Consider the following 24,640-nt stretch of genomic DNA (forward strand, 5'->3'; position numbering starts at 1 on the left):
ACCCTTGAATATAAACATTTAGGGCTATACATTTTTCTTTAAAATGCCACTTTAGGTACATCCCATCAGCTTTCATAGGATTTTAAATTAATCTTATTCTTAAACTATTATATGCTATATATGTATGTCCTGAAAGTAGCATGTAGCAGAAATGGTGGCAGTGATACTGATTTCTCAGTATTTGCTGAGACTCGCAATGTGGCCTGTACGTGGTCTATTTTCATAAAAGACTAGAGGCCCGGTGCATGAATTCGTACACAGGTGGGGTCCCTCAAGGTGGCCTGTGGGGATTGGGCCCCAGCTCATGCCCCCAGCCCCGCAGCCCTGCCTGGCACACTGCCTTGGCCTGGCGCTGCCCCCTCACCTGCTCCACCATCCTGCCTGCGGGGCGATTGATTGGGGCCGGCCCCCTGCCCAGCTCCCTCGGCGCCTGGGAGCTGGGCAGCAGCCCTGCTGCTGGTCGTGGTCTGCGGGGCGATTGGGCCCCCGCTCGCACCCACCTTGGCCTGGTGCTGCCCGCTCACCTGTTCCACCATCCCACCATGGTCCCGCTCTTGTCGGGGCCCTTTACTGCCATAGCTGCCAGCGCTGCGTTGGCAACACCTGCCACGTTCCGTGCCACCCCCTCGTGGTCAGTGCACATCATAACGAGCTGAGCGGTTGAACTCCCAGTCTCCCTAACTCCTGGTTGAAAAACCACCCGAGGGGACAATTTGCATATTAGGCTTTTATTATGTAGGAGGATTCCACGTGTGCTTGTGAAGAGTATGGATTCACTATCAGAGACCAGGCTCTTTCCATTTCATAAGCCTGTTTGCTGAATTTGTATAAACCTACTATATGCTTTCTAACTTTCTGTTTCCTCTATCAATAATTGAGAGTAGAGGGTAGAATCTCAAAGTACAATAGTGTAGTTTTCTTAACTTGTAGTTCTGCCAATTTTTACTTTATGAATTTTGAAACTATATGGTTATCTGCATATCAATTTAGAATTTTGCCTTTCTGCTATTATTTAAACATTAGAATATGAGTTTTCTGGTTTTTATTGGTGACTTTTTAATATCTATTTTGCTGATCCTTTTATTATCAACCTTTTGGGGCCATATGCTTTGGTGTATGTTTTTTTCCAAATAGTATATAGTTTCTTAAGGAGCATGTGGCATATTGCTATTGCTTTGTCGATCTCCTTTTTAATTATTTAGTTCACTGAAATTTATGATTATTGGTAATTTTTCTTACATCTTATTTTGTATTTGTCTTGCTTTTAAAATAGTTTTTGTTGCTATTCCCTCCTTTTTTCTATTTCTTTAGATCAATCAAGTTTTAAAAACTTCACTCATTTTTCATCCCCCAGCTAGTTTGGAAGTATAGCCATCTATTTCTATTTTTGTGGGTGATTATGTACATTTATTTAATTTACTCTAAAAAGTATCCTACTCGTCCCAAACAACCTGTAATACTTTAACTTCCTTGTTTTACATGTTATCATCTAGTATTTTAATTTTTTATTGTTACCCAAATAAGACAGTACTCTGTTTATACAGTCAATATTTGTTTTGATTTATTCACATTTACCTAGTTTTTTGTTCACTAGTCCTTCATGCTTCTCAGACTTTCACATGTAGGGGTGTTTTCATTCTTTCTGAAATACTTGGAAGTTTCTTTAGATATAGGGATCTGATTGTAATGAACTCTGATTTGTTTTGTCTAAACACTTAATATAACTAGAATTTTCTGGTCCTCCAACTATGATCACAGAAGATCAGAAGCATTTAGCATCTAAATAGCCACCCACTAACAGATACCTAGTGCCTTGGGGCTAGAGAAGCCTGCATGCAGATTGGCCTGCTGTCCACACTCTTCCTGGCCAATGTGGGGGTCCAGCGTATTTACAAAGATAAACCTCTAGACAGAGATACATGCTTATTGACACATAAGCACTCTGTGCACTGCAAAGACACTTAGAAAGTGTGAATGTGTATAGAAAGTGATTCAGATACAGCACTTGAAACCAAGGGAACTCATGCTTTAATAGACACTGAAATCACAAAAGAAGGCCAAGTGCCTAGCAATCTCAATAAAAATATGAAGTTCTTTTTACATGATAAATTTCATAATATAAAAAGTTTAATGCCATCTGGAAACTGTAATTTACAAAAATGTCCACATAGGCCAAAGATGGCTAACTCTGCATACAACGGGTGTGAGTGCCAAGTGGGGAAGGGGTCTGAGGAGGGGAGAGGCGACCACATGTGTCCTTACATGGAATATCTTTGAAGGATCTGGCACAAACAAGGGCCCAGTTCACAAACCACATGTACAATCATTTTAGATAAAACAACAAAATATGTGATGAAATATTATACAATTTTCACTTTCTGCCTACTTACTAAAAACAAACCAGATTATTGGGTGGTATTTTTTCCAGCCTGAAGTGAAACTAACAAAGTGACAGTTCCCCTTGTGGTGGGAGGTGGCGGGACAGGCAGGCACCATACTGAGACTTGTTACCATGATCACCTACTGAGAGTCACTGGGACAGGGTCAGGATAGAGACTGTGTGCAGCACGTGGTCTCCTGCTGAGACCCAGCAAGTATCAGTGTGAACCATGATTTTTTTCCAAATGGATGGAGGTGAGAATTTTTTCATTTTACTACACACTAATGTAAATTTTAGTAGCTAATTGTATCTTGGTATTTTGACTTAGTTAAAAGGCAAAGTAGTTGAGTAGTTCACTGGTGAGAATTAAGGTAGACTCTACTACTACCTTGCTTTGTGGTCATACCAAGGTTTCTAGGAAAGGGAGATTTTATTGCTTGTGTTCAGTGTATTTGCATCTGATGAGTACAGTAGGGGCAGGGCATTCCAGTTTCCTGAGCTGAAATCTAATTGTATCCAAATGGGATTTGAATATGGAGAAGAAAAAGTAATTTTTGTAAATTTTACCCACATCCATGACTCCTTCCAAAGTGGAGCAAAAAGCCAAAAACTATGTATGGAGCAGTCATTCGCTTCTGTCCATGAGACTCAGAGTTCTCATGAACGCCAATTGATTTTGTCTATAATCTGACAATTCCCCTTGATTGTAGAAACAACACATTATTCTAATTGTGTTTTCTGTTATCTATACCAGGAGTCAGCAAACTTTCTTAAAAGGCCAGGTATTTAGATATTTTAGGCTTCGTGGGCCAAGAGGAAAAAAATCAAGACTATTATGTGGGTATTTAGATAACTATTTAAAAATGTAAAATCCATTCCTAGCTCATGGCTGTAAAAAAAAAAAAAAAAGACAGGCCTCTGACCAGATTTAGCCTGTGGGTTGTAGTTTGCCAACTCTTGATCTGTACAAAGAAATCTGTGAATTACCCAATCTCACACTTTTTAAGTGCATACTTTTTTTTTCAGTGTAGCCTGAAAAATTCACTCTGATTTTACATCCATTTTATTCCTGTAGAAAACACCAAGAGTGACAGTAAACATAAAGAAGCAACGACTCTACCGTGATTTTTTGTTTGGTCCTATTATTATTTCATCATCTCAGCTTTCCCTCATTGTAGCTTATATCTAGAACAACAACAAAAACCACATATACCATTTGGCTTTTCAACATGAAACCTGTAACAACAATGTACGTAGGACTGAAACCAAGTTAGGGTCCACGAATTCTCCTACCTGGCTTGCTAACCACGGGAAGCAGTGTGGTGTGGTGGAGGGCATGAGCTAGAGGTGGGCAAATGGGGCAGCAGCCTTGTCCTCACGGACAGAGCACAGACCCCAGGCCTTTTGTCCAGGGATCCTTGGCACTTGGGAAAGAGGCTGAGATTTGCTAAGAAAGGAACAGCCCGACTATCTACATATAGATTCAGAAATTTACTTTGAGGTTTAGTTTTCATAATTGAGAACCTGATTTTATTATCTAATGCACAGTGCTATAAACTTGGCATTCATTTGCTACACTAGTACTTTCATTACCACTTACTTTTTCCTACTGACATAGAGATAACCTTATAATTGCTTGCTTCTTTATAAAGTTGTTTCTCTTCCAGTATTAGATCAGGGTTAGACTGGGACAGCCTTATTGTGTGCTTTGTGGACATGGCTGTTGGGTTAAATGCAAAAACCTCTATGACATAGAGAAGAATTAACACAAATTGAATAAATATTATCCATTCCTCTTTTCAGAGTATACTGAGGAACAGGGCAAGTTGTCAGTGTATGTTTATAAAGTGAGATCCCACCCAAGGTTAAAAACTCTCCCTGTGGGTCTTGATGTTCCTGTCCTCTGCCAGGCCCCTCATGTCCACTCCCTCCCTGTGCTGTTGGTGCCCGGGCGAAGCTAACCTTTGTGTGATACAGTATATCCTCACAGTGAGGATGGTAGGCTTTTCATTTTAGAATTACCTAAGAGAGACTCTTTAAACTCTCCAATTAAACTTAGTCCCGAGAGGACTTCCAGCATTTCATTTCTTTATTCGGATATGTTAAAATGTCACCCCTCTCTAGACTCTTATTTTTGTCTCTTCCCAGCTGGCAACACCTTCAGGGATGTATGTTTCCCTATTCAGCAGTATTTGGATGTAAATCCCACCGAAGGCCCTGCTTCTCAGGCTATGGACATTTAAGCCTTCTGTGGGAGCGGAGGGGGCTTGTCCTTCAGACATAGGAGCAGGGGCCCCCGGTCACAGCTAAGATGAGGGTCCCTGTGTGGCTCACAGACATGGGATGCTGGGATTGTGGGAACCTGGCAACAGAGTTAGAAGTGGTTTTAGAGGCCTGGAGATGGGAAAAGATAATAAAATTAAGCAGCTAATAAAGGGAATAGGAGCTGGAAGGCTAGATTCTGGTTAAATCTAGTTAGCCAGAGGATTTTTTTTTATTTTTATTTTTTACTTATAAGGAAACTGAATAATTTCAGTCTTTCCACCCCAAAGCTTGATAATTACTTATTGATGACTATTCAAAATTTGACATTTTAAAAAACTTTCTGAGCTTTTAAAAATAATAGCTATAAATGCAAAGTACTATTGATAATAAAACCAAGTTGTTTATCCACATACAAAAAAGTCAGTAATGTTTTAAAAGCACAAAGTTGCATTTTAAATCGCAATTGCATAGTTCTGAAATGCCTGGATAAAAGTTATATAAATTTTTTAAGAAAATTCAAGTTTGGTTGACAGTGGGCCCCAAGGATATCTGTAGAGCTCAACAAAACCAAGTTCAGGATGGAAGCGCTGTTTTGATGTGAATTATTGCATTGTTACTGTGATGTTACAATATCATGAGACCAAAACTGCTACAATTTAATTTAAAATCATTGGCATTTTTTAAACCATTATTCTGTTTTTGGCTAATATAACATTTTCATGTAGAATTCAAGTTAGATTTTATATATCCCACCCCCAGCCAGCACCTGAAAGCCTTAAAAAAGCTCTATTTGTATTTGTATTTCTGTGTATAAAAGGTACTGCATATATACCTCTTAGCAAAATATGTGCTCCCTTTCCTCTCCCCACCCCAGAACCCTGGCCATTTTTAATACAAAAAACCTGTTGAAGAATCACATCAAAGATGAGAAGCACAGAGTTCAAAGGTAAACATTTGGTGAAGTGTGTAGAAAATTCCATGAGCCTCCTGTACCAATCCCACAGAAGTCCTGGCTTTTGGTGAATCTGGCCCAGGGAAGCCACCATCTGTGTGGGTGTGGTGGTGCCCTTGCCTGGAGTGCACCCTTTGTGAGAGCTGGTGGCTTTGGGGGGTGACTGCACTCAGACAAGGAGTAGGCCAAGCGAACGACAGGTCCTCTGCAGGCTGCTGCACTGAGTCCCTGGGCACAAAGATGCTTTAGCATTTAGAGGAAGGAAAAAATCTTCCTGGGGACAGAAACTTGTAGCCATTGCCGGAAGGAAGTCTCAAAGGGCGTGTGGGGGCTGCAGCAGGAGGGCCGGCGGGTGGTGGCAGCGTGCTCAACGTGGTGGTCTCGCTGCGCCAGTGTCCGTTGGGAGGGGCTTTTTGTGGTGTTTCTCTGTGTTGTTGCAAAGACAGCTCCTTGAGTTCAAGCTTGTCTACGCCTTCCTCCTTCTTGTTGTGCCGAGGTGACAGATTTAACAGACTGAGGACATCTCTTTTGGAAGTCATCGTTCCAGGGGTCCCCCGGAATATTTTCATGGGTCCTGTGGAATGCTGGGGTGTGCTCTGCCAGAACATCTTCAGGTTGTGCACAGCCTGCACCTTTTCATCAATGGCTGCCATTTTCAGTTTGTCAATGTCGGGGGCATCAGCTGGACTCGAGCGAGCAGAACCAGCTGAGGAATAGGAGAGAGCTGGGGACGGTGCACTACCAGCAGGAGAGTGGTGGCCTGAGCTTGGGGACATGTTCCTTGGTGATTTGGAAATGTGGGCACTGTAAGGAGAGCTGGGATACTTCAGTTTAAAGAGAGGCTGGTCAGTCAGGGAAGTCTGGGAATCAGAGCCGGGTGATGGGCGGCCACTATGCTGGCTCGGGCTGTCTTTGATGGACACCTCCAAGGTGGTGGGGCTGCTATATCCTGAACTCACCTTGGGCAGGGATGAGCTTCTGGCTGGGGGCTTTGGTTTAACAGTAATTGGTGATGGCTGACTCTTCTGATGGGAGAGGGTAGGCCTGCTGAACGCACTTGTTTCTGATGCTCTGAAGACGGCAGCATTATTTGGCATGGAAATGCCATCTTCTGGGTTATTATTCTTGCTGGTCTGACTGCCACCCCTCTGAAGACGTTCCACTGCAATAAGATGACTTTGTGTCTCCTCTAGAATTTTCTGGGCCAACTCTTGTGGATCCAGCTTTGGGTTGCTTTCTTCTTGGGATTTCACAGTGCTATCTGTTTCTGTGCTAGACTGATCTGATTCTCCTGTATCTGAACTTGCTAGTTTTCCAACCTTTTGGAAGGGTGAGTTTGGGCTGGGAATCAGAGTCATTTTAACTGGAGAATTTGGAGTGCTTATGCTCCCCTTGGAGCTTATAGAAACTTTCACACCTCCAGTTGTCCCTACTCGGGGCTGTTTGTAATCTGGTGAGAAGCGTGTCTTTCTGTTTTCTTGGTAGGCTGCCAAAGGCTCAGTGCTAATGATGGAAAACCCTTCATATTCTTCTTCATCTTTGCTGCCTGTAGGGCGGGTCTGGGGGGATAGCTGGCTCCGAGGCAGGGTGGATCGCTGTGGGTAAGCATTCTTGGACCTGTCATAGTCCTGCCGTCCTCGGGGACCTCCTCCTTCTGACCCACCCTCGGGCTTAGAGACAAAGCTCATTGAGGAGGCGATAGAGCTCAGACTGTACACAGAGATGGCGTCCGAAGCGATGCTCTCTGCACCGGTGGGAGAGAAGGGAGGGTGCTGGTAGCCCAAGGGCAGGGCATTGGAGACAGACTGGGCCGAGGCCAGGGACTCCAGGGAAGACGAGCTGTCAAGGCTGAGGCGCTTGGGCAGCTCAGTAGAATCTAAGACAAAACGTATGTACCCAGAGGGCAGTTAGAATTCTATATGGCTTTTTGATTCTATATTGATTTTTTCTTTCAGAACCACAAGCATCTTTATATGCATAGAAGCTAGTAAAGAATTATACAAATGCTACTTGAATTCATCTTGTAATTCTGAAAAACACAGTCCTGTTGGGAAAAGGACATCTTACACAGGGAAACACCCTAGGAGACCCCGCCACCATGCACTCTCCACTCTGCTCCCTATCTCCTGGGACCCCCACGTCTGCCTCCTGCTCTGACCGCATGCAGCCGGTAGGCAATCTATGATGTTCCCTGTCCTAGAACCAACCCCCCTATCCCTCCAGCTCTGGCCCTATTGCTGCACATGCCAGCAGCCTCCTCAGGAGTCACTCTCCGCACTGCCGCTCCTCCACTTTCTCTTAACCAAGTCCACTCAGGCTTTTGTCCTCCCAGTTCTCGTAAAGGTCACCAATAACGTCCATGCTGCCACATCAGTGTTCACTCCTCAGTTCTGCAGTCGATGGCACCCTGCCTTCTTTGATGACTCCTTCCCAGGCCTCTCCTCATCTTTGTGACCTTTGAACCCTGGCATGCTCACAGTCCACTTCCTTCGGACCTGTATGCACACATGCATCTTCACCATAGCCTCTCCCTGAACTCTAAACTCCAGAGCTGCCTATGTATGTGTCTAATGGATACTTCAAAACTGAGTATGTCCGCTCTAGCCTGGTGGCTCAGTTGGTTGGAGCGTCGTCCTTTACACCAAAAGGTTGCAGGTTCAATCCCGTGTTGGTGCGCATATGGGAGGCAACCAATTGATGTTTCTCTCTCTCTCCAATCAATAAAAAACATATCCTTAGGTGAGGATTAAAAACAAAACAGAGTACGTCCAAGATGAAACTCAAACTCATTTTTCCTGCTACTTTCAAGGTTTCAGCAAAAGGTATTCCCTTCTGGTAGTTGTTCCAAAAAAACAACTACCAGAAGGGAATACCTTTGTCAGACAGAGACATCAAGGGTATCACCTTTGATGTCTCTGTCTGACATACATTCTTCAGTAGACCCTGTTGGTTCTGCCTTCAAACCATGGCTACCTTCCAAGCCAGCATTTCGTCTTCACTTTGTAGCCAGCTTGGCCCATTGAAGGGCAGGTAGGCAGGTGTCCCACCCAGGCCTGAGTGACCTGGGTGCCACTCCTCCCTATTCAGTCTGCTCTACGGCCTCTGTTTCACTTTGTAGTCCAGTATACTCTGCTTGTTTTCTTCAGAGCACTTGTCAGCACCTCATCTAACATACTACATGTATTTTAATTGCAAGTTCCATAAGAGCTGGGAGTTTCTTTACTGCTCTTGAACAGACCCTAACACATACATGTTTTTTCACATTTCTTTCCCCTTCCTAAAATGTTGCTAGATGTGCTGGTGTCTGACCCCAGGGGCGCTGGGCGGAGCTCTTACCGAAAAGGGCGAGCAGGGACTGGAGTGCAAAGTGCATGGTTCTTCGACTGGCTTGTTTCCCAGTTTTCAGGATTACTTCCTCTTGACCAACTTCACAGAGATCAAAACCTAGAGGAACAAAGAGTATAAACATCTGCTTCCTTAGGGAAGAGTCCATATCCTGAAAAGGATGAGAGCTGTACAGTGTCATGGGAACCCCCACAGACCCCTCCGCAGGCACCCTGCCTGGGACTCCCGAGTCCCTTCATAGAGCATTGGCTGCTTTCCTGCCTGAACTGCCTTCTTGAGAGCTGAGGGTTGGAATTAGTAAGGCTCATTAACCTTTGTTTTCTCCATTCTTTCGTAGAACAGTCCACTTAAAGGAGTCAGTCCAGGACAAAAACTGGCCACTCTCTTTGGCATTGAGTCTGGTATGCAGAACTGGTGCATGGGAAGGTGGAAGCTTCTCAGTGGCAAGGACGTTATCTTCATACGTGGTGTCTGCTGCCGAGGGCTTTGGAGTGAGCTGTGATGGTGGAGAATCTGAACCTGCTCTCTCGGCTGAACCACCCTGCAGGGACTCCACTCTGTCAAAGCCCAAGAGGGGCTGCTCCCCGAATCTAAGGGTCTGACTGAGACTTGGGGCACAACAAAGAGCATGAGCCTCCTGAGCAAGAGGTTGGCTGAGCTATTGCCACAGCACTCCAACTTCTTAAGTAAGAGACGCTGCAGAGGCACCCAGTGCATCGCCCCAGGAAGAACTCGGGAGGAAGAAGCCAAACATGCTGTGATGAAGGGCTGTGTCCACAGGAAGGCATCACTAAGCAAGAATTTAGGGCCTGCAGAGCCTTCAGCACGGAGAATCTTCACTCAGCCTCCTCAGCAGGTCACTGAGCTCCGCTAACCACGCAAACGCTTGGTGGTGAAGGCCCGGACGCAAGCACCTGTGAAACCAGGCCCTTTCCCTCCTTTGCTCTCACCGCTCCAGTGATAGAAATCTGTAATCTACAATGCTGCCATGTCAGCATGCTGTGCCTTTCATGGCGGAGAGTGTTTACTAAAGGAGAAATTTGTGTCTGTTCTTACTCAAGGATTCTGATATTGGTGTGACACTGTCTTTACTTTGGGAATTAGGTTTATTCAAAGAGCCGCTTAGCATTCTGGTTGCTATGGGACATTTTCCTCCATGAATCATAAACAACCCCAGAAAGCAACAGGAAGGTCTCAGCATTTAAAGACAAATTAATATAAATGTAATATTTTAGTTAGAAACCTCTACTTTTACCAAAATGATTCTAATAGAACTCAGTCCTCTAAATAACTAACAGCCCTGTGATGGATTTTGATGGCATGTGTTTCATATTGAAGACTGGAAAGAGGGTGTCTTTCAGAGCCTTGGAGCCCTCAGAGTGAGGGAGCCACATCTCTAGATGCCCTGCCTGCAGAGACTCTTTGCTGCCACACGGCGCTACCCAACCTCAGTCCACAGGATCTGGAAATTCTAAGTATGTGCCTTGAGTATTAATGGGATTTGGAAAGTACAGAGAAGTAGAGAAACATCAAGGAAAATCACCCACAATCCCAGCACCAGAGAGCCAGTGACACACCTGACAAAGGGCATCGAAACATCCAGTTCACAGGTGAGGTCTGGCTCCACCACACCTACACCCAAGGGAGGCTTAGGCCTGTGCCCGGAAGAGCTTTTCCTTTATAAAGAAAGGTCTTGGCTTCATCTCCTTCCTCACCTGTGTTACTGCCCCAAGACTAGCCTACAGCCTGTCATGGAAGTGAAAAGAGATGTGTCCTGAGTATAGGCCTGGCCTTTCTCACTCTTGTTCCATTTGCTACTGACCACTTTTATTTAGATAAAAATTTACTATGTTTACACCAAGAAGACTGCTTTAAGGAAATACAAATCATAAAGGACATCACAGTGCCTATTCACAGGGGATGTGTGCGGTGGGGGCTCTGTGGGTTTCCCTTGGTACCTTCAAAGACAAATGGAGCCAGCCTTAAGTTGAGGTTGGCTGGGAAAGGTCATCTACAAAACGGGTTAGAAAAAATGGCCCAATACTGAATATCTGGGCCTTACAACCAGAAGAGAATTCTTCTTGAAGGACTTGCTGTCCTGCCGTGTCTGGTCCCTATAACAGTGAATTCAGGCTGTGTCATCCTCTAAAGACTCCCCATTCTCAGGTTAAAACCAAAGCCATCCCATGTCGTCTCGGCCCCCCGTTTCTATCACAGTGTGCCTCACCTTCTATAGTAAGGTGCCTGCCTCCCTTACATTAGGTAGTTACTGTCTCTCTAGAGGGCAGGGCCTTTTGTCCTTTGCTCACTGCTGCATCCCCAGTGCCTAGGACACTGGCTGGCACATGACAGGTATTCGAAAAAAAGTTATGGTGTGAATGGCTCCCAAGCAAGTCACACAGACACTTAAGTGGAGCCAGGGGAGTTATGCCAGGAGCTGCCTCAGTCGAGTTACAGTGTTGAGAAAGGAAAAGTGAGCATCCTGGATTGAACAAGGATCCTGTACATGCAGTTCTAGGTCCCCACAGTAAAATCTAAGGTGGTTTCAATAGTATTTTATTTCTGCCAGTTTCTAGTATTAAAATAATTGTTTTATGACTATTTAACTTTTAATCACAGCCTGACTCCCAACAGTACTGAATCTACCAGATTCATATTAAAATGATGACCACAAATGAGAGACAAAGTCATAAGGGAAATGGGACAAAGCTGGGGAGCTATTTCGGAATTGTTCTAAACCACTAGAACCTCTGAGGTAACTATTTGAGTAATAAGACATCTAAGGAGAGAGAAAACCCCTGAGAGTCTACCAACTTTACCCAAAACTTGATTTTTCAAAAACAGAACTAAAGAAACGAATTAATAAGTCTTTCCTACCTAGAGCCGCCAGGAATTCGTGACATCCCGGGAGCCGCCACAGCTGGACACTGATGGAGACTTGAATGGGAGCCAGAGCAAAGTCCTGCTCCTTCTCGCAGGCCTGCAGCTGGACCAGCACCTGGTGGAGCTGAGTAAGGGGGAACACGTGAGCTCCTTCCCAAGACTCCTTCCCCTCTGGCCCATCTAGGATTTGTCCCTAAGTTATTCTTATCTCACCTGTTGTTGTCATCACTAGTGAGCTTATATTTGTATAGCATCTGAAATACTCTTTCTAGTGTCTTCACGCCTGTTGTCCTCTCTGGGAAACTCAAGGGGCCGTGGGTTGTTAAAGGTTAGGGCCGGCCCACAGTCAGGGTTTCTGCTTCCAGCCTCACGTCTTCCCTGGAGCACCCTCGCTTCGGGGCCACTGAGCCCAGGGGAGGGGCTTGGGGTTATAGGCCTGGTCATCTCCCTCTCTTTTCGTCTATTTAACTAAAACCATCTTCATGATCTTGAGGTAAATGGTGAAGAGGAATCCAAGGTAACATTCTAGAGCAGGGGTGGGGAACCTTTTTCTGCCAAGGGCCATTTGGATATTTATAACATCATTTGTGGGCCATACAAAATTATTAACTGAAAAATTAGCCTAGTCTATTTGGTCAAGTATTTCATTAACTCATCCCTAATAACTTGGCAGGGCCAGACCAAATGATTTCTTGGGCCTTATATGGCCCGTGGGCCGGACGTTCCCCACCCCTGCTCTGGAGCCTCAGCACTCAACCCGCTGAAGTGCTGTGATGTTTCAGATTTCCCGAATCTATAAACACTACTCAGTTGCTTCTGCCGCTGCTGCTCTGATGGAACTGAAAGGTCAAATCAAGAACACAAGAGGGTGGAGCAGGAAAGGGGGAGCCAGAGCAGAGGAAGGGGATGGACTGCCTGAGCGAGCGGCGCTAGTCATCCCAGCCCGAGCGAGTGTTGGCATGTGCACGCGACTCCGAGAGAGCACAGCACGTGTGCTCAGAGCATGCCAAGGGGACCTCGGGGGTGGGTGGGTGGGTTGAGGGGCTCACCTGACAACAGTTGCTACTTAAAGTAGTACTCACCATTCCAACCATATTTTTAACAGCCTTCGGCCAGCAGATTATAAGAAAAAGAAAGAAAAAGAGAGAGAAAGAAGACAGTTTAGACTCAAGCACAGGTTGTTATGCAACACGAGCTGACCACTGCTTTAGGAAGCGCCATACCAGGCCTGAGGCTCTGACCGGGAGGGGAGAGGAGCAAGAGTCAGCAGGGACACACAGGAAATGAACAGCCACACCCAGACCAGAAGCACTCGGGGTCAAGGGGCTCAGGGTCAACCAGGTCCTGCCCTTCCTTGCGAGGAGAGGAGCAGGGCAGGTCAGACTCAAGTGGGGAAGGGGCACAGTGGGTATGAATAGGCCACTCTGTAAACCGAAGCCCATAGTGACTCAGGAAATGTCCACCGGCCACAGTGGGCAGCCCAGGACAACTCCTGGGGCCAGGCAGAAGGATATCAGGAAAGTCCCTGTGCTGCCACCAAAAGCAAGAAATTAAGCAACTACACTCAACTTTTTTTTTGTAGAGCACGGGTTTCTGGCCCACCTGGGTTCATTTTAATATGCAGCATTCCAGAAGTGTTGTCCTGATTCTATTTAAAAGCAGATGTAACACACTTATTACAAAATGAGTAGGAATTTAATGAAGGAGCCAGATCACTGAGCTATGTTCAAATCCAGGCTGGAAACAACCCCACATATGTGGAGGCTCCAGGCACCACTCAGATTTTCAAAGGTTAATTCTAACTGGAGGAGCTTGATTTCCATGTAGAAATATTTCTGCTTAAAATGATATCTGCTGATAAATATGTAATAATGCATATTATTTTCTCAAATTACTACACGCAGGAGGACTAGAGAAAAGCGTTCCGTGCTCTTCAGGGTTGCTGCTCCCTCCAGCAGCCCTCGTACCCGTGGCTATCACCCTGGGGCTTGTGCCAGACCTTCTAGCCAGTAGGAAGATTAGAGGCTCTGAGAGTCAGAATCCTCCAGGTACCTGAATTAGATCTACACTGCCTTAACAGAAAGCCCATTTTTAAAAACCTGCTAAGTGGTACCTTGAAATAGAGCTGTTTGGGATTACTGCTGTGCCTTAGTGGCTATTTTGTTTCAAGTGGAGTTCATACTTTGATCTGAGAGTAAGTACTGGAACACCTGTAGCTAGGCTGGCCCCACACCTGCTGGCTTAGGGAAGGTGGCTGTTTAACACTTGTCAGTTAGCAGGAAAAACGGGTGGGATGACAAGGTGCAGGAGACCACTGAATGGAGAGTTCAGAAAATGCCCTGAGATTACAGGTGACAGCAGCCCCTTGAGTGTCCTCTGAAGGGCCTTAAGCTCTTGGGATGCAGCACCCCTCTGTGTCTAGCACATGCTGGGGAGGGCCATTCTCTTACTCCCAGCTTTTGCCTTTTCCTTCTAATCACAAAGGCTGAAAAAAAACAAGTAGACTACTTTACTTGCAGATTCCTATTCAGGGCCAAGTCACCCTCTTTCTAGCTTGGCATGGCGCCCTCAAGCCTGGGCTCAGCCGTCCTAGCTCGACTCACCCGGCTGATGAGCTGCTCGCCCGTCTCCGAGGCAGTGATGAGCTTGCAGAGGGCTTGGAGGGCAGGGTTGGGAAGACCTAAACCAAGAAGAGGGAGGTGGGTGTTATCCAGAGGGACCTCTGAACCCACAATCCTGCTGCCTTCCCAGAGGAAAGCCCCAAATGCTCGCTTTGGTGGCCTTCAGAACAGCCAGCCCTGTACGTCCATGTCTGACAGCAGAGAACCGTCTCCAAAAAAGGCAGGTTGCGGGCAAGCACCAGTCCTGACCTGCTGCAGTCCTCCAGGTGCAGGGTCACACTTCCAGAACCCTGTCTCAGCCACTCAGGCAGCATCACCCGTCTGAGTGATGCACCAAGGACAGCCCTGAACTTCTGCACCCCACTTCACCTGGGGAGGCTGCACGGCTCTCATATCCGAAGCTGCTGATTAAATATTAATAGGGGCTGCTGTTCACCCAGCATTACCTCATGTCACCCAGGAAGAGGTAGAGCCAGGGCAGTACCCTATGGGCAAAGAATGCCTTGCCATTGCAAATCGAAAGATCAAGTCAAGAGCACTAGTTTCCTCTAAATCAGAAGTCTGTCTGGGACTGGGCCATTTCTCAAGACACTCCCCTTCCCAGCTATGAGATCCAGCATCCGGGTGAGTGCAGAGGCCACGGCCACCGACCCCTCTGCCCAAGCAGTCAGCCAGCCCCTCCGGCCCCGCCCTGCCCAGGCTCACCCAGCAGGGACTGGATGGTACTGCTGCACTGCTGCAGCCGGTCGCCTGGGTCGGAGGTTGGGAAAAAGACAGCTGCTGGCAGGCCACTGGCTGGGGGGTCCAACCGGAAGCCCACGGCGGTGAGGAGGGCCTGCCAGCCGGGGATGCCACCCACTTTGTTCTCCACACTCTGCTGGGATGTGTACATGGCATTGCGCTGCCCGTTCTGAATGCGCTGCAGGGACTTCTCCACCTGGAAGGGGAAGAAGAAAGGGAGAGTGAGGCACTGCTCTGCTCAGGGGCCAGCCTTGGTTTCTCTGAGTGGCTTTGGGGAATACAAAGCCCCATCTCTGAAGCCAGTGCAGGGCACCAAGGTCCTGAGGACCATGACACTGCAGCAACGGCCCGGTTTCTTGAAAGGGAGGCTGCAGAGGGGAGGGATGTTATAATCAGAGCCAGGAAGGGCTGGTGCATCACGGAAGAATTCTGCCCCTCCTCTAACCCACCTCCTCCTGCCCAGGCTCTCCTCCACAGACACTAAAGTGATTTGCCTGAAAGCCAGTCTGAGGTCAGGACCTGCCCAAACCATACATGGCTACCCATCATTAGAATAAACTTCAGACCTTCAAGACCCCCTACTCAGTGCCCCATACACCAAACAGTGCCCATCCCAGAGCCCTGGCTGGCAATACCTTTCCAACTCATCCTTCACCCCTCAGCACTTGCCTCCGGGACCTGTACCTCCTCCATGATCAAGTGGCCCTCCCCACTTCCAGGGCCTAACCCGGTGCCTGGGACACGTGGACTGAACACATCAAGTAACTACGATGTTAACTCTCCCCATGAGCACTCGCTAGCACTCCCCACAGCCTTAGACCTTCCCCGGGCAGTTCTCTTTATAGAGAACTTCAGTCCATCCTGAGATGCTGTTGCCCTGGGGCACGTGTGCCAGCACTGTAGGGACAGAAGAGTCATTCCAAGATGTCACCTGACACTTTTCTTACAGTAAAATCCTGTTGCTGTGGGCTGACATCACAGGCAGCAAGAAATGAGTGCTCCTGGGCAAGAGGGATACTAGCCAGCTGGCTGGCCATCAGGCTGGAAGGGCCTTGAAGACACTGCACACAGGGTCAAGGGGCACCCAGAGTGATTAGAAGGGGGTAAGGGCTGGTGAACGTGACCCATGGCCTCTGCAGTCAAACCAGATGAAGCCAATAATAACCCTTCAATGTGCCTGAGGAGCCTCAAGGCCAAATGGGGAGCCGCTGAGAGGCCTGGCTCTTGCTTCACATCCTGGCCTCAGAGAAGCAAACCAAACAGGTGAGAGGGCAGTTCAGTTATTTAAGAAAAGCAGTCTGGGGGCTGCTGCAAGAAAGAGGGTGACAGGCTGACAGGGGCCTAAGAAGGGCCCCAGTGCTGAGCAACTTAAGGGCTCTGTCAGTTTCCAGGCACAGGCAAAAATTAGTGGAGAAAGTCTCCCCCAATCCTCAAAACGTGGGCACAGCTACCCTGTAGCAGGCATGTGGGCTACATTAAGTCTGGCCTGAGAGCTACCAGAAGTTTTCAGGTTCCACATGCCCACCTAGAACCCCATCCCCGGACTCTAAACTTCCCACTCCCAGGGCCCGTGTGGACTCTTCCCTGGGTCCGCCCTCGTACACACCTCTGTCCTCTGAGGTGGCCATGGGGCAGCTGTTTGCATCAAGTTTGGAAAGAGCTTGGATGTGGTGTGGGCTCCTGGCTAGGACTGGGCTGGTCTTTCTGGCACAGAACTCCAAGGAGGTTAAGAATTCTAAATTATTTGAAACTGCTTTCCAGGTTGTCAAGGTGGAAGGGTGAAACAAGGTTTGTATCACTGTTTCTTGGCATTATGTGTAACTTTTAAATGTGTACAAAATGTCATGGGCCCGCCATTTGTACTCTCACCCAAGTCCTGCAAAGATCAGGGCTAGCCAAGGTCAAAGTCGAGCTTAAATTCTTCTTCCAACTAAATTTAGGGGAAGCCAGAGTCATCTGACTATAAAATACCATCTCGCAGCTACTGGAACACTATTGTGTGCCAGCTACTCAACTGTCCTCTAATCCTCGAAATAACCTTGAAAAGTTAAAGTTTGATCCCCACTTCCAGATGAGGAAATTGAGGCTCAGGGTGCCAAGGTGACTTTCCAAAAGCCACATGGCCCAGAAATGGTTGTGGTGCAGGCCCCTGCTCCAGGTCACTGCTCAACGGCCCCTCCCCCAGTGTCTTGGCGAGGACTATGTAGCCATCTGTGTGACATCACACAGTATGCCCACCACCTGCACCAACTAGCTTGACCCACAGGCGTATGGGGACAATGTCTCCTCCACCTACTCATATGTACTGGTGCTATGGAAACCAGCCTCCCCTTGTGCATTTCTGGCAGTTTCTGCTCCATGGGAGCCTGGGTGAGGGCTCCCCAGTCCCTTACCAAGTGCAGCAGCACTCGCAGGGCGTCCCGCGCACGCTCCGGGTGCTGCAGGACCTCCGTGAGGGCCTGGCCGACGAGCGAGGAGGGGCTGTTCAGCTTCACGTCACTCCCGATGAGCATGAACCCTGTGGAGAGCACAAAGGGAAGCTCAGAGCCTGTTGTCACCTCAGCTGGGTTAGCTCTACAGCTCACCCATTCTGCAGTCACCCAGCAGAAAGGAGCTGCCCAGGACAGCTGCTCTATGGGCTGGACTGGGGAGCATTCCACTCACTGGGGGGCAGTCTGTCACCCTTCAATCCCCTCCCTTTTTAGAATCAATACTGCTCAGTAGGTGTGCAGTGCTGCTTGCAGTAATAGTTGCTCAGGAAACTGCCTCTACTTTTCCACTGTGCTGTGAGCAAAGTCAGGGAAAGGATGTCCTGGGCCCACTAGGGCCCCTCCTGGCTTGGCCACCATCTCAAGGAATGATGTCCTTTGTTTTCCCTGAAGGACATCTGTGTCTGTCTGTACATGCCCAGGGACAGAGGGGCAGGTGTGCTCGAGTCCTGGGGGCCACTGGAGGTACTCCTCCAGCTGTAAGAACGAGCAGCTGAGCCAGGCTGGGAAGGTCCACACATCCACCTAGATCCCGTCCCTCTTCCCTCCACACCGCTCTGTAAGGAGGCCTGGAGGAGGCACAGACAGAGCAGTCTCCTTAAGCCAGCAAGCAACTTTAGGCCAACCTGCCCCCAAATAATGGAGGGAAAGGGTTTTCTAAAAGAATGAATGAGCCAAAGCCGGTTTTAAGGGTAATGGGACAGCATCATTAAACATCATTTCCCCCAGAACACAGTTGTGCCTTTAAATTATCTGTCACTAAAACTAAACAAAGAAAAATGCCATGTCCCTAAGCACCCTGGGAAGACAAGGGAGGGGCCTGCACAGAGGGGACAGGGGACGTGTCAGGAATAACTTCTAAGCACAGGGACCAGGTTCCCACGAACCCTGCAGAATGGTCTGTGGGACTGCAGGGCCAAAGGCCCTTCTGATTGATGGAGTGTGTATAAAACAGACCACTAGCATTGCCTCTGATTTCTGCATCTGGCAGCAGAAGCAGCTCAGCAATGTAGCCAGGCCCCAGCCCAGTGCCTGCCTGCCCACCCATGAGTGAGGGCCACCAAAGACCAGGCCTGTTGGACCAACTAAATGTTTCTCTCCAGCCACGAGAATAGGATAGATTCTACATAGTTTTTTTGATAGCTTTAAAAAACAACAACAAACTACAGCCGTGTTGTGCTAGTGATGTAAACAAATGTTTCTATATATCAACACAGCTCATCCGCCTGGCACCACACAGCACAGCTCTGCACCCGGGGCCCCTGCAGGCTCCTCGTTTGCTGGCCGGCTGGGCCTGGGAACACCATGGCTCCACTTCAGGGCTTATCCAACTTCGGAAAATGACACCAACAACATCGGTACATGTCAACTGGATTGATTCTGAAGGAAAAGTAAGTTGAAGGCCATTTTGTTCCCAACTTCTAAATATATCCATAGATGGTACTTTTTTTGCCATTGAAACAAAATATAAATGTTTGGAAATAGTATGTTTGATGTTCCTCTGCTTCTCAAGGTTTAAGGCACTGCTTTATGGGTCAGTACTATCCATTGGTGCAGCGTCCTGGGAGGTGTAGGGACCAATTCTGAGAGAGCACCATGGACTGAAGGTCATGAGTTGTGTCAGCAAAACCACTGCAGCTCGGTGAAAAGCTGGTGGGAGAATGGCCGAAGTTGGGTTTGGATCGCAGCCTATGAGGGAGGGTATGGAGGGTTCACAGGGACCCTGGAGGATGAATGTCATCGTATGGAGCTGAGAGGCAGAGTCCCTCGTCCCCCCTCCTGTGATCAGCTGTCATAGGGAACATTCTCCCTTCACCCCTTGCGGCAGGCCCACTCAGAGCATGCGGTGTTGGCTCTCCAGAACGTGCAGTGCCTCACACATCATAAGACATTCAACCCACTCCTCAAAGATCATCTCAGACGTGGGCAGGAAGTTATCAGCATCACCATCATCTTCATGTTACCACGGAGCTTCAGAGAGGGTTAGTAACCTGTCTCAGGTCACACAGCCTGGATGCAGAGCTAAGTCAAACCCAAGTCTTCTGAATATCAAATCTAGGGTCTTTCTACTGCACCACTCTTCTACAGTCGTGGGATTTTACACAGGGTGCCATAAAGTGGGCCATTCAGTAAACACCTCAGGAGTTTCGCATGCACACTCCGATGGCAAACTTCTGCTCCCTGGTCAAAAGACTATTTTAATGCCATGGCAGTAAAAGACTGATTGACAGAGGGCAAGTTTCAGCAAAGGAGGCTCTCTCCCAGAATCTTCCCATGCTGCCTTTCCCAGTGCCCCGCCAGGCCCTCGCCACCTCTCCCAGGCTGTGAGGACTACTGACCTGGGGGAGGTCCCTGACAGAGGCGCCAGCTGGCGGCCCTGCGCTCACCTGCCCAGTTGGAGGGGTGCGAGAAGGCCTTGCTGCTCTGCACCACCTTCATGGCCTCTCCCAGGGCTGCGCTGGCTTTCAGGCTGTTCAGCAGGGACGAGTAGAAGGCATGGAGAAACATCTTGGAAGCAGCCACAGGCACAGGCCACAGAGACACGAGGACACACTGTGCACCCGCAGCCAGGAAGGCCCGTGTCAGCGCGATGACCCCATCGGCCGTGACTTTGCTGCTGGACTCCTGAGAGGAGCCGAGGACCACCAGCTTCACCGGAAGCCGCAGGTCCAGGATGTCGGCAGCTGTGAGCAGCAGCTCCTGCAGGGGTGGGCAATCCGAGATGCTCTCCCCATCACTGGTGTCGTCCTGCACCCGCAGGGACTCGGGGATTGTGTAGGGGTGGCCGAAGGAGCTCTTGCTGCTGGCAGAGTTGCCATCCACACTGGGCGTGAGGACCAAGGCCGAGAGTTTCCAAGAGATGTGGGTGGCAAAGTGGACACACTCAGCCTGGGTCAGGGCACTCATGACCCGCTCTTTGGTGGCCACACTGCCCACCAGGGGCTGGCAGCCCAGCAGCTCCGACACCATATAGGCTTCCTCTTCGGCTGATGGCATCGGCCCCCACAGCCACCTGTCCATCACTGCTGACGGGAGCTTCGGGTTGCCAATGACAGCTGCCATGGAGGTGGAGCTGGAGTAGGTGGGCGGGGTTTTCCTCAGGTGAGACTGGGAGGGAGGAAGGACAAGCAAACCACTGTTAGACTGGCCGGGCTTCTCAGGAGCCCAGTGAAGGCCAGCTCCCCTGTGACAAGCTCTGAAAATAATCAGGACTGGGTGGTAAGAAGGTTGCTTCCCATTCGTCAAACCCCAGGAGGGGTGGGAGCAGGTATTTATGGGACAGAACGTGTTGGAGGCGAAGGTCTGTGGTGCCTGCCTGCTCTGAGCTTCACCCCTACAGGCCCTCCCTGTGTGCCCCTAAGTAAGGGGAACCCACTCCTGATGAGTCAGGGCGTAGGGGTGGCTTTGTTTACAAAGCAAGTCAACTCAGGGGAAACAGGGCCAAATTAAGTCCTTCAGAGACATGGCGTTCTGAAAAGATTATAGTTCCCTTCCACAGTGTGTGTTACAAAATAAAGACATCACTGAATTATAAAACCAGCAAAAAGAAGTCCCAACAAAGTTCTGATTTTCCTGCCATGATGTCTTTTGGTGCTTTCTGGAAAACATAAATTCAAATATTATTTCAAAATAACTTTTTTGATGTTTAGATTTTGGGTAGAGAAATGCCTATTGGGTGCCTGTCAGGAGACAGGACTCTTCCATCCCTTCGTGACATTGGCAAACAGCCAGCTCACTGCTGTCACCGACATGAAGCGCTCTCAGCAGAGGCGATCTCTGATCCCGGGGTGCTCCTGACAGCAGGTGCAGTGAGCCTGCCTGTGTGGAGCAGCATCCAACCAGGCCAGCTCACTTCGCATCTGGGATTCAGTCAACCAAGGGCAGAACAAAACTCAGAGAAAATAATTTCTTTCACTTTGATTCTGTCCCATGAGAAAGGTACGATTCAGCAACAAAAATAGCCGAAACTAAGACCTCCAAAGCCCCGGGAAGCAGAAATGACGTGGTTTAAACCATGCCAGTGACCAAGGCCAACAGAGGCTGGTCAGTGGGCCTCGGGTCTGGGTGTTTCAACCTGCAGACACTCTCCCCTCACAGGTGGCCCATCTGACCAAGCCCCGCCTGGTGCTCTGAGGGGCTCTGAGAGCAGCTGGCAGCTAGAGGGCATTTAAGTTTGAAGCTAAGCATTTCATTCAGGTCCTGGTGGTAATGACAGTTGAGCAGCTGGGCCAGGAGAGCGGGGAGCATCGGGCCGTGAAGGACCAGAAGGAAGCCAGGGTTTCAGGGTCTCTGAGTTTGGAAAAGGGGGAAAGAATTCAGGGTTGGCTGAAAAGGCTCTCTAGTCAGGTGGGCAGGGCCAAGGGTGGCTGACGGGTGAGATGTATGACTGGATGGCCCACTGTTGCCCCCCCTGATTTTCACGGGGGGTTCTTCTCATGCTGACTTTTTTGCTGAATGAAACCCAAGTACCTTCCTGTCCCCTGAAAGCTGCCTCATTTCAGTTCTTTCATTGGCCGATGGCACTCTTTTCCACTTGACACTAATTGCCGATGGCACTCTTTTCCACTTGTCCACCATTGCTGCCTGTGGCCCTCCACTGGGCAGCTGGAGGGTGGGATGAGCAAGGCACTCGGGTACTCAGCCTGTGGCCTCCATGCCTGGCTTAGTGCCTCTGAGTAGCTCACAACCCTGATGTCACAGCAAAGAAATTGAAAGAGAAACGACCCATATCGTGGCTTCCTGAAGTAGCGAAGAACTGTCGGGTCAGGAGGGCTGTGCCCCTGCCTTCGGACAGATCTGAAGTCACCCCACCTGCAAGCTATACAATCAGCAGTTTGAACTGATCACATCCTATCACTTCAGACCCCAGTCTGGCCAAAGACCACGCCCTTGCGGACCTGAGAGCGTGGCACCAACAGGCCTGCCAGAGCCTTACCTTGGACTGCGGGCCGAGGGCGCGGATGGACGGGACAGCGATGAGGGTGAAGCGTTCATACAGGTACTCGTTGGAGGAGCTTCCTTTCAGGAGGGCGAAAGGGATGAGGTAGAGCTCCCCCTCCAGAACCAGGACCAGCTGCCGGTGCCGGCCCACAGGGCCGCTGGAGTGCATCAGGCCCTGCAGAGCAAGCACAGAGGGCTGAGCTCCCACACACCGGGCCAGCCCTGAGCAGGGGCTGAAATAGGCCCGGAGGACCAGGCACATCTGAAGGTCCACGCGGTTGCATGGTTGATGGGTTGGGCACTGCTCACAGCAGCATCACCACATGGGGCTGCCATTCTCTATGGGTGTATTTCTTTCTAAAAGAATTGCTGATGGAGACCAAGGCTGTGTGGATCTTGATAAACGAAGAAACAACTGGGACACTGGGCTGGGGGCTGAGCGTGAATCAAGATGGAGACTTGCCAGGACTTGGTGAACTGGGAGGAAAGGGAAAAGGCCCTGAAATGCTAGCCTGGGAGATGGGGAGACTTTTCTCTGAACTGTGTATCCCAATTTGTAGACCCAGGTCCTCCTAGGACAGTACCTCGTAGATGCTACTGAGCTGGCACATGCCTACAGCCCTGGGCGAGGCCCTGGATGGGACCGTCTGGGCAGCGAGGCAGCAGGCGGGCGACCGCAGAGTGGCCTGTGGGCAGACAGGTCGCACGGCAGAATGACAGCTGCGTTAAAAGGCAGTGGAAACTGATGGAATGTGTTGGAAAGGATGCCCTGGAAACGGTCTCCGAATTCTGCCTCCAGCACATGCGAGCATTGCCTTGGACAGAAAGATTAGCTATAATCCAATGTGAACTTGAAGAAGGAAAATAAAGTGACGTCTCTATCCAAATTCAATCACCTGTTAGATGAAAACGGAGGGATGATTCAAGGAAATGCTACTCTGCACCTCCATATGTCAGTCTAGAAGGGCTATTTGCTGGCTTCTTAAGTCCTGGGTTTGAAAGATAAAAGGGTTCAGCATCAGCCCTGCACCTGCAACTAACAGTCCCACCAATTCCAGCAAAGACTCAGCCTCTCTGACCTCTGAAATGTCTACAAGTGGATCTTTTGAAGTAGAACAAGACGAGAAGGCCAGGTGTGCCCCAAGCTGCCTGTGCCCCCAGGAAGCACCCCTTCATCACCAGCAGGCTGGGACCTGCCTGTCACCGTGCAAGTCCAGGCAGCAAACAGCTGGAGAGCTGGCTGGGGGCCAGGCAGGACGGGGAGGGACGAGTGCCCAGCAGGCAGGGGCCGCAGTGCCTGGAAATGGCTCTGGGGGGGCTGTTTCTAGTTTATGGCCTCAGCCTCAGATACACTGGGTTCCCACAGCCAGTTCTCCTGTCAGGTGAGCAGGTGCTGAGCTTTCTCAACAGGGGCCCCTGAGGGGAAGGGGGAAGGGCCCTCTTGCCAGTGGCCTAGGTCAGTGGTGTGTATGTGAGACATCCAGGGGAGCCCAGAACATGGTCCCTCTGTGACCTCGCAGTCTTCACGTGGCAATAACCTTCCCACTGGCCTGTCTGCATGGAAACCTGTGCACTCAGCAGGCCTCTGGCCCACAGGCACCTGGACTCCCGCTGCTCAAACAGAAGTTTTTAAGGTAGAAGAACCTTTTCTGTGATGCTCTGAAGAATCCTGGCATCATGGGTGGATGGATACAGTTTCAGCAAATATCACACACAGTAGTCCCTCATTACCCAGGGGGCTACAGTCCAAGAACCCCAAAGGATGCCTGAAACCACGTATGATACCGAACCCTACATGTTCTATGTTTTTCCTATGCATACATGCCTATGATAGTTTAATTTATAAACTAGGCACAGCAAGATATTAACAATAACTAGTGATAAAATAGAGCAATTACAACAACAAACTGCAATAAAAGTTATGTGAATGCAGCACTGAGTAGAATAAGGGTTACGTGAACACAGGCACTGTGATGCCGTGACAGTCGATCTGACAATGCAGACAGCTGCTATGTGACCAACG

The 24,640-nt window shown here is 49.0% G+C and overlaps 1 protein-coding gene and 1 long non-coding RNA gene across 15 annotated transcripts in view; one reads left to right on the top strand and one right to left on the bottom strand.

Moving 5' to 3' along the window:
• The window catches only part of LOC307094425, a 59,088-nt gene that overhangs the window by 23,363 nt on the left and 11,085 nt on the right, over positions 1-24,640 (top strand). For 6 of the 9 annotated variants that reach the window (XR_013813064.1, XR_013813065.1, XR_013813066.1 and 3 more), the window contains exons 3-6: positions 9,280-10,552; positions 11,824-11,967; positions 13,730-13,873; positions 18,894-19,067. This is a non-coding gene — a long non-coding RNA (uncharacterized lncRNA). The remainder of the gene's footprint in view (positions 1-9,279; positions 10,553-11,823; positions 11,968-13,729; positions 13,874-18,893; positions 19,068-24,640) is intronic. The other 3 variants (XR_013813070.1, XR_013813069.1, XR_013813071.1) reach the window with 3 other exon arrangements.
• Positions 1,547-24,640, bottom strand: part of TTC28 (tetratricopeptide repeat domain 28) — a 389,347-nt gene continuing 366,253 nt past the window's right edge. For 5 of the 6 annotated variants that reach the window (XM_079763232.1, XM_079763228.1, XM_079763230.1 and 2 more), the window contains 9 exons: positions 22,613-22,792; positions 20,064-20,784; positions 17,581-17,705; positions 15,152-15,383; positions 14,429-14,505; positions 12,908-12,931; positions 11,820-11,949; positions 8,934-9,041; positions 1,547-7,473 (listed from right to left, as the gene is read on the bottom strand). In XM_079763232.1, coding sequence (XP_079619358.1) covers positions 5,843-7,473; positions 8,934-9,041; positions 11,820-11,949; positions 12,908-12,931; positions 14,429-14,505; positions 15,152-15,383; positions 17,581-17,705; positions 20,064-20,784; positions 22,613-22,792 — 3,228 coding nt within the window. In that variant the 3' untranslated portion in view covers positions 1,547-5,842. The remainder of the gene's footprint in view (positions 7,474-8,933; positions 9,042-11,819; positions 11,950-12,907; positions 12,932-14,428; positions 14,506-15,151; positions 15,384-17,580; positions 17,706-20,063; positions 20,785-22,612; positions 22,793-24,640) is intronic. The other variant, XM_079763229.1, reaches the window with a different exon arrangement.

Source organism: Cnephaeus nilssonii, assembly GCF_951640355.1.
Source record: "Cnephaeus nilssonii genome assembly, chromosome: 22".
Taxonomy (NCBI): Eukaryota; Metazoa; Chordata; class Mammalia; order Chiroptera; family Vespertilionidae; genus Cnephaeus; species Cnephaeus nilssonii.